This window comes from Culex quinquefasciatus, chromosome 3 (assembly GCF_015732765.1).
Source record: "Culex quinquefasciatus strain JHB chromosome 3, VPISU_Cqui_1.0_pri_paternal, whole genome shotgun sequence".
NCBI lineage: Eukaryota > Metazoa > Arthropoda > Insecta > Diptera > Culicidae > Culex > Culex quinquefasciatus.
In genome coordinates, this window is record NC_051863.1 from 158,119,430 (window position 1) to 158,129,136 (window position 9,707).

A 9,707-nucleotide genomic window follows, 5' to 3' on the forward strand; every position below is an offset into this window, starting at 1 on the left:
GCTTCGGCTGCCGATCCCGATGATGCTATGAGACGCGGGTTCGATTCCCGCCTTATCCACTGAGCTTCTATCGGATGGTGAAGTAAAACGTCGGTCCCGGTTTCTCCTGTCTCGTCAGAGGCGCTGGAGCAGAAATCCCACGTTAGAGGAAGGCCATGCCCCGGGGGGCGTAGTGCCAATAATAGTAATAGTAGTAGTTATCAAAAACTTAAAAGATTCTTATGTGGGTTTTTTTAAAAAGGTTTTTAGAAAAAAAAGGATCTAACACTCATTTTAGCATATACAAAATGGATGTGCGACAAAAGGTCGAAAGACATAATGTCGAATGGACAAAAGGTCAAAAGTGGACAAAAAGTCGAATGGACAAAACGTCGAAAGGACAAAAGGTCGAATGTGAGTTTTTCCATTCTTCAAAACATGAGCGGTTCTTTGAAAGGAAGTTCAACTCCTGAAATATTTCGGAAGTTTTTTTTGTTTTCAATCAAAAACTATTTTTGATTTTTAAAATATTTTTGTGAGTTTTTCCATTCTTTCAAACATGAGCAGTTCCTTGAAAAAAAAAAAACAAAGTTTGATCTCTAAAATATTTTTTAAGTTTTTATTTTATTTTTAAAATCAACCTTTTCTTTTTGTCAATAAGTTTTTGAGTTTTTCTTTTCTTTCAAACATGATCAGTTTCTCAAAAGAATAGTTCGACTACTAAAATATTTTGGAAGTTTATTTTTATTTTTTAAACATCCTATTCTTGACTATAATCATATTTTTGTGAGTTTTTTTAATCTTTCAAACATGAGCAGTTGTTTTTAAAAAGGTCGACCTCTAAATATTTTTTAAAGATTTTTTTTACTTAACTACCTAAAAATCGTGGAATATTTTAAAGAAATTTAAATTCTTTCAAATTTAAATAGTTTTGTTCAGCACAGAGCGAACGGTGCCGGGATCGAAGGGCTTTCCTTGCTACACCTTGTGTAGCACCGGTTAAGCACACGCACACACACACGGTCTATCCACGGTGACCGAGGGCTTGGGTCGCCACAAGCCCTTCTTCGTCCGCAGACCACAAATCTTCAGCGCTGGCCGCTCTTGCCACCTTTCGCCAGGTCGGTCAAGATGCGCCACAATCCCCAAGAGCAAAGCGATTTGCCTCCAAATCGGCTAAGTCCCGATTTCTAGGGCACTTAGCGAATTCACGCGCGATCGAACCGTTCGGACACAGCAAAGAAAAAAGTGTTGCGGGTCAACAAACTTTATTCCGAGAGAGAACACGGCGTGTAAGGGCACAAACTGGTGTGTACGCGGTGATCGTTTATTCCGAACTGATACTCTAAGTACAATTCTTCTCCCTATAGAGCTTCGAGCTGTACAGCGATCTGCTGTACGATGTGTGTATTGCATGTGTGTGATCGGCTTTAGATCACTTTCAGATCGTGTTGGCACAAATTTACATTTATGTTTAGGTTATTAGGTAGATATTTACAAATTCTAAATTAACTAATTTTAAGTAACCCAATGTTCCCCTTAACCGTACTATTTACAATTCTTAAGTTACATCTTCAACATTCCGGCCACCTTGAAATGTGGCAGCATTTCAACTAAAACTACTTAATTTCTAATCACACTTCCCTACTCTAGCATTTTCCCTAATTCAAAATTGCACTGTTTCGTTGGTGCAGCAAACAGGTGTGGGATGCTCCGATGCAGGTGAAGTGCAGCAAGGCTCGTTCAGCCTCAGCGTTTGTCCTCGCCACCGAGAAAGACAGAAAGACCAGGTAGATCAAACTTGCGAGTGTGGGTTATTGGAACCGCAATTACCTGTACACTGCGCAGGTGCGCATCGAGCAAGTTCTCCCAAGTGGGTTGCTCTACCTGGATTTGGTGCGAGTTGTCTCGCTCTGCCTCGACTGCTCATCCTCGCCAAACCGGAAAAAGAAAGACCAGGTAGATCGAACGGGTTGATGTGGATTATTGGAAACATAATTACCTGGACTATGCGCAGGTGCGCATCGAGCAAGATCTCCCACAATGGGTTGCTCTACCTGGACTTTGATGATGATCATTGGCTTGGTGTTGGCAGGAGAGCGATGCGGGCGACAGCACGTACGACTTCCTTGGCCGCTGCTGTCTTCAGGGTCACGACCCGAACGATGCCGTCTTTTCCCGGGTGCAGCTTCACGATTTTTCCGAGGGGCCAGCTTGCAGGCGGAACGTTGTCTTCCTTGATGATGACGACTCTGCCGACCTCGACGGCGACAGGTGGGTTGCAACCTTTCGTCGCACGTGACTGCAGCTGCTGCAGATACTCGGGGTACCAGCGTGCCCAGATTTGCTGGACTCGTTTCTGCGTCAGCTCCCAGTTGTTGAGGCGGTTGTCTGGAATCTCCTTCAGGTCCATTTCCGGAACGGCTTGGAGGTTGCTCCCGACGAGAAAATGTCCCGGGGTCAGGACTTCAGCGTCTGCCGGGTCGTCCGGCATGGGCGTGAGTGGGCGAGAGTTGAGGCACATCTCTATCTGCGCCAGCAGTGTGAGCATGTCCTCGTAGTTGGCACTAGTGGTGCCCATCGTCTTGAGTAGGTGTGTTTTGGCGGATTTGACCGCCGCCTCCCACAGTCCGCCGAAGTGCGGCGCGCGTGGTGGGATGAATTTCCAGCGAATCCCGTTCTCTGCGCACCAGGTGAAAATCTCATTCCGATCGACTTGTTCGACCTTCAGCATCTGGTACACACGGTGCAGTGCATTCGCAGCACCCTTGAAGGCGGTCGCGTTGTCAGAATTCAACTCGACAACCTGTCCTCTGCGGGCGACCAGTCGACGTAGAGCTGCGATGAATGCTGGTGTGGATAAATCGCTCACCAGCTCGATGTGGACCGCCTTGGTCGAAAAGCAAACGAAAATGGCCACGTAGACTTTGGTGGGGGCGCGGTTGCGTACAGGTGACTTGATATAAAACGGCCCGCAGTAGTCAACGCCGCAGACAGAGAACGGACGAGTTGGTGCGACCCTCGATGCTGGCAAATCTGCTATGCTCTGGATTACCAGCGTGGGTTTACTGCGGAAACAGGTGTGGCAGCGATGGTAGACAGATTTCACCAGGTTTCGTCCGCCCAAGATCCAGTACTTCTGGCGGAGAGTGGCCAGCATGAGGGCGGGACCTGCGTGCAGTAGTTTCTCGTGGAAGTAACTAGCCAACAGAGCCGTTAGCGGGTGTCGCGCAGAGAGAACAATCGGGTGTTTGCTTTCGTGAGTCAGTTTGGCGTTCCGAAGCCGGCCACCGACTCGCAGGATACGGTTAACGTCAACAAACGGGTTCAACCACTTGAGTGGCGACGACTTGGACACCCGTTCACCTCCAGAGAGGTCAGAAATCTCCTCAGCGTAGTGTTCTTGCTGCGCTAGGCGCACCAGCGAGAATTCAGCGTGTTGGAGTTCGTGCGTAGAGAGCGGCGTAACCGATAGAGGGGTTGTTACTTTTCCAACAGTAAGCAGGGCGTACTGTTCAGGTGCATCGCGCCGTTGCACCGAGCGTTCACGAAGCTTGGAAAGAAAGCGCTGGCAGAATGCGATGTCGCGACGGAGCTTAGGAAAGCTCGAGGTCAAGCTGAAAACACGGTTGCTGAAATCAGCCTCGACGGTGGTCATCGCAACGATCGGCACCTTGCGTTCTTCCTTGGTTACAGCTGAAGCGTCTGCGGCTGTCAACACAGTTTTTGGCCAGTAGTCCGGGTTTTGCTTCAGCCAAAGGGGCCCAAACCACCAACACAGACAATCGAGCAGTTCCAGCGGGCTCAGTCCTCGAGAGATGTAGTCGGCGGGATTGTCGACGCCGGGTACGTGTCCCCAGACATGGCGGCTAGTGCACAGCTGGATTTGGGACACCCTATTCGCGACGTACGTCTTCCAACGGCTGGGCAGAGAGTTCAACCAGTGAAGAACCGTAAGCGAATCTGTCCAGAAGAAGACTGGAACGGCATCAGACAGGTTCAGGGCTTTCTTGACTTTCTTGTACAGCTGCGTAGAGAGCCGGCCACCATTTAGCTCCAATTTGTTGATCGAGTCATGGGACGACAGCGACGCGACCTTGGACTTCGAGGACAGCAGACGAGTGGTAACTCCGTTGGCGGCCGCAGCTCGGACGTAACAGCAGGCGCCGTAAGCCTTTTCCGACGCGTCGGAGAAAAATGCAACTGGATAGTGGCGCCAGGCGTAGAGACGAACCGCGGAACCTTGACCTGGCTGAGCATGTGCAGCAGCATGTGGAACTCCTTCCATTCCAGCTGGATCTTGAGTGGGAGCGGGGTGTCCCACGCGCAGGCTTCTCCTTTGTGTTTGAGCGCCCACAAGCGCTGCATAAACAGCTTCGCCTTCAATGTTGTTGGACCAACCAGTCCAAACGGGTCCCAAATCTGTGCGATGTAAGACATCACTTTGCGCTTTGAGAGCACCGACGCAGGGGGTGGTAGTTGGACCCGGAAACAGAGGGTGTCTGTCTGTGGGTCCCAAACGATGCCGAGTGTGGTTACAGTTTGACCATCTTGCAGGTCGTAAACCGGCAGAAGTGCAAGATCCTCGGGTGGAATGTCTCGTAGCACTTCAGGGGCGTTAGACGCCCACTTCTTGAGCGGAAAACCAGCAGCAGCAAGCATCGTAGATATCTCGCGGCGCAGTTTGATCGCCGTTTCCACGTCCGGCGCACCAGAGATCAAGTCGTCGACGTAGAAATCTCGTGCAACAGCTTCAGCAGCGTCCGGGTGGAGTTCTTTGTTGTCTTGCGCGATCTGAGCGAGCGTTCTGGTTGCCAGAAAGGGAGCGCTTGCCGTGCCGTAGGTGACCGTCCGCAATTCGTAGGTCGAGATGGGATCCGTCGGGTTGAATCGCCAAACAATCCGCTGCAGAGGCCGATCGTCAGGATGCACGAGCACTTGACGGTACATCTTTTCGACGTCCGCCACCAGTGCGACCGCTTGAAACCGGAACTTCAGCAGCGTCGACAGCAGGTCCGGTTGAACGACCGGTCCAACGAGCATCTTTTCATTCACCGAGTAGCCGGACGACGTCTTGCACGACGCGTCGAAGACGACCCTGACCTTCGTCGTTGTGCTTGATTGTTTGAAGACAGGGTGGTGCGGCAAGTAGCAGTGTGGCCTCCGGTAGTCCACAGGTCCGTCCACCAACTCCATGTGGCCCAGCGACAGATACTCGTGCATAAACTTGTGGTAGGCCTCCTTCGTCGCAGGATCTCGATCCAATCGACGTTCCAGGCCGAGAAAGCGGCGCTCTGCGATGGTCTTGGAATCCCCCAGGACGATTTCAGGGTTATCGGTCAGGGGAAGACGAACCACGTACCTTCCTGTAGCGTTACGGGTGGTCGTCTTGGCGAAGAACTCCTCGCAGCGATTCTCGTCGACAGAGTGAGCGGGGCCTTCCGGGATCGTCTCAACTTCCCAGAATCTCTGGATTGCAGCCTCCAGACGATCGTTCACAGCTGAAAGCTGACAGATGCGGGGGATGCAGGTAGTTTCAGCGGATGCGGTGCCAGATACCGCCCAACCAAAGTGCGTTTCAACTACCCATGGAAGACCTGCTCCAAGCGAGATCTTCCGCCCAGTGTGCAGTTCCCAGAACGATTCACTGCCGATCACCAGGTCGATCGGTTCAGGTACGTTGAAGCGTTGATCTGCCAGCACAATATCCGGAAGTTTCCATGTCGACACGTCTATCGGCACGGTTGGCAGCTCTGCAGAAGGCTGCCTCAGGATCAGGAACTCCAGCTTCGTAGAAAACGTTGTGTTCCTGGACTCGATCGCGGCTGTGATTGCGCTGCGAACTCGTTGTGTTGAAACTCCAATCCCAGCTACTGCGACGTCCACCTTGATCGGCCGATTGTAGAGGTTCTTTGCCAGCTGACCCGACATGAAGTTTGACATCGAAGCTGAGTCCAGCAACGCTCGCGCCTTGTGCTTCTTGCCGTGATCGTCAACCACATTCACCACAACCGTCTCCAGCAGAACCGTGTTGTATGCAGTTTGCACTGCCATGCTGACTTGTGGAGTGGTAGAACTTGAGCCTACCGGGGCCGCGTTCGCCGACGCGGTGTTGGACGGTTGATCAATTGTGACGGAAGTCACAGCAGGAGTCGATGAAACCCTCGTCGGAGACGAGACGTGCACAAGTGAATGGTGTTTCTGCTTACAAGTTTGGCACGAGAACTTGGACCCACACTTCCTGGCCGGGTGGCCAGCCGAGAGACAGTTCCAGCACAGCCGTTTCTGCGCAACCAGGTCTCGGCGTTGCTGCACATCCTTCCCAAGAAACACTGGACATCTGCGTAGATGATGGTTCTCCGAACACCCAAGCAAGCACGAACCGTTCGAGCTGGAGGAAGAGGCAGCGTTGGCAACGAACCTCGGCCGAGATTGTTTCGATGAGGAACCGGTCACCTTTGCCGATGCCGACTGCTTGGACTCCGATCCGCTAGCTTCCAAAACGCGTACCCGTTGGTACAAGAACTCGATCATGTCGTCGTACTTAACGTCGGCCTTCTCGCTATTCTTCTCCTCCCACGCTCGCAACGTCGCTTGATCCAACTTGTACGACAGCATGTTTACCAGCGGCGTGTCCCAATGCTGCACAAGTTCGTCCAACTTCTCGAGCGCCTTCACGTGGCGTTGGAAGTCATCAGCCAAGTTGTGGATCGCAGACGCACACTCCTCTGGCACTGCTGGCAAATCGTACAAACCTCTGAACAGCTGTCGCTTCAGGTGACGCTTGTCGTCGTACCGCTTGAGTATCGCTGACCACGTCGTGAAGTAGTTGTCAGCCTTGATATCGACGGATTCGTAAGGCTTCTTGGCTGTCGGTCCCAACGACTGCAGCAGGTACTGCAGCTTGGCTACAGTTGGTATGTCCGAGTTGGCATGGATCATCGACACAAAAGTGTCCCGGAAGGACAACCAGCGTGAGTAGTCTCCGTCGAACTGCGGCAATTCGATCTTCGGGAGACGCAGGTGGAAATTGTGCGAGTGCGAGTGAGACATCGTAGACATCTCCAATGTTTGGTTGAGATCGACAGGTCGCTTGGAGAGCAAAAATCCCTTGATGTCACAGTAGCGCTGCTCGAAGTCGACCCGCTGAGCAATGTTCGCGTCCAGATTGTTCGGCTCATCCAACTTCTCGATGTTGTTCTGCACGTCCAGGAAGTCGTTCTTCAGCTGATCCAGGAATCGAGTCGCACTGACACTTGGCACATGTCCAGCTCGCCGTTGAACTTGCTCACAAACTTCTCGATGTTGTCACGCAGCGCGAGAATCCCCTTGCGCTTGGCCAACCGCTCGGCCAGAACTTTGGTCGCTTCCTTAGGCGGCATCTCGACGGCTTGAACAGCTACCAGCAAAGATGTCTTCTCCCGCGACGATCTCGTTCCAGCAAACGACGCTTACAGGTCAATCACCCGCAGCGCAGGTCAAGCACCTCTTCAACAGCAGCAGCACCACCACAGATACTGCTCAGCAACAGCAGAACGACCTGTAACACTCGCGCGCGACCTGGTATTTCTACCACAACGACACTGGCACGCGTGACCGTAATTCCACGCGCGCGCGCGCACGATACCGCGTACGGTATGTCCCACACACACGACGAACGAGGTGTACCCGTCTTGGTACAACCTCCCAGCGCGATGGCGACGATCCCGATCCCGATCCGCGGGACAGTAGCTCGGACGGCCGCGTGGCCCGTAATCACCCAATGCGCGCACTTCCCGGTCCGTATGGCCTTCGATCCGGCTCGAAGGACCACTAATGTTCAGCACAGAGCGAACGGTGCCGGGATCGAAGGGCTTTCCTTGCTACACCTTGTGTAGCACCGGTTAAGCACACGCACACACACGGTCTATCCACGGTGACCGAGGGCTTGGGTCGCCACAAGCCCTTCTTCGTCCGCAGACCACAAATCTTCAGCGCTGGCCGCTCTTGCCACCTTTCGCCAGGTCGGTCAAGATGCGCCACAATCCCCAAGAGCAAAGCGATTTGCCTCCAAATCGGCTAAGTTCCGATTTCTAGGGCACTTAGCGAATTCACGCGCGATCGAACCGTTCGGACACAGCAAAGAAAAAGTGTTGCGGGTCAACAAACTTTATTCCGAGAGAGAACACGGCGTGTAAGGGCACAAACTGGTGTGTACGCGGTGATCGTTTATTCCGAACTGATACTCTAAGTACAATTCTTCTCCTATAGAGCTTCGAGCTGTACAGCGATCTGCTGTACGATGTGTGTATTGCATGTGTGTGATCGGCTTTAGATCACTTTCAGATCGTGTTGGCACAAATTTACATTTATGTTTAGGTTATTAGGTAGATATTTACAAATTCTAAATTAACTAATTTTAAGTAACCCAATGTTCCCCTTAACCGTACTATTTACAATTCTTAAGTTACATCTTCAACAAGTTTTGAAAAATGAAAAAGTCACAATTGATCCTAAGAAAAATCTGACTTCAAAAACATAGCTTTACCGTCATGACATTGGGTCATATAAATTTCATTATTTTTGTATAACCCATTCTCAGCCCCCAGACCCAACCCCCCTCTGATGACGGTGTGTATAAAAAGATCGATCTTATTTATTTATATTTTATATAGAATCTCTCTCTGACCCCCCCCCCCCCCCCCTTCCCCCATTTAAAAAAGTCTCCAACAATCTGGGGGCAAGTTTTGTTCAGAAGTCCTCTAAATTTTTAAGAGTATAGAAGTGAAATCAAATAAAAACGTTCAAATCATCTTTCCATAGCTGCTTTTCTATACACCATATTCTTGATTTACACAACGAAATGGGGGTGTTTAAATCGAGAATCGTTTAAAAAAAGACTGTCATTGACTTAAATTGAGGATCTGACTTAAATCAAGAATCTTTGGGATTTCGTAATTTGTCGGAGTATTTTCAAAATGTATCAATTGTATATTGTTTAGTTATGTTATGAAAAATTTTTAGCATGGTTTTGGAACATCTGGGATGTTCTAGTCCATCCGAAACTTCCGGGAATTTTGTGCAACTGGCTTACCAAAGAAACAAGTCGAAACATCAAAATTTTGACAACGGATCCAACCCAGACTACTTCAGTGCGTGCGGTAGGCTACAGTACATTGTTGTAGCAACTTATTGGGATGATTTGGGTCATCCAAAGACTCCCTGGAGTTATGACCTGTGTGTCTACCGCCGTAACAAGCCAGATGTCGACGGTTTTTGACCCCGGAACATACCCGCATAGCTTTAGTGAGCCCGGAACATACCCGCATAGCTTCAGAGAGTATGGTAGACTACTTTCCAGATGTGTTTGGATGTCCTGGGTCATCCAAGGACTCCCTGGAGTTAAGTTCTGTGGGTCTACCGCCGTAAAACGCCAGAGGTCGACGGTTTTTGACCCCGGAATATACCCGCATAGTTTCAGTGAGTATGGTAGACTACTTTGTTGATGTGTTTGGATGTCCTAGATCAGCCAAGAACACTCTGGAGTTAACATCTGTGGGTCTACCGCCGTAACAAGCAAGAGGTCGACGGTTTTTGACCCTGTAACATACCCGCATAGCTTCAGTGTGTATTGTCTTCTATACTTACTGAAGCTATGCGGGTATGTTCCGGGGTCAAAAACCGTCGACCTCTGGCTTGTAACGGTGGTAGAACTGCAGATCTTTACTCCAGGGAGATCTTGGATGACC

At 50.6% G+C, this 9,707-nt stretch overlaps 1 protein-coding gene across 1 annotated transcript; it reads right to left on the minus strand.

The window, feature by feature from the left end:
* Nucleotides 1–2,053: 2,053 nt before the first annotated feature.
* Nucleotides 2,054–7,361, minus strand: LOC119769314. The gene is made up of 3 exons (XM_038261302.1): nucleotides 7,272–7,361; nucleotides 4,222–7,206; nucleotides 2,054–4,153 (listed from the first exon to the last, which is right to left on the minus strand). The coding sequence occupies exons 1-3, from the start codon at nucleotides 7,359–7,361 to the stop codon at nucleotides 2,054–2,056; spliced, it is 5,175 nt and encodes a 1,724-aa protein (XP_038117230.1).
* Between the last annotated feature and the right edge of the window lie 2,346 nt (nucleotides 7,362–9,707).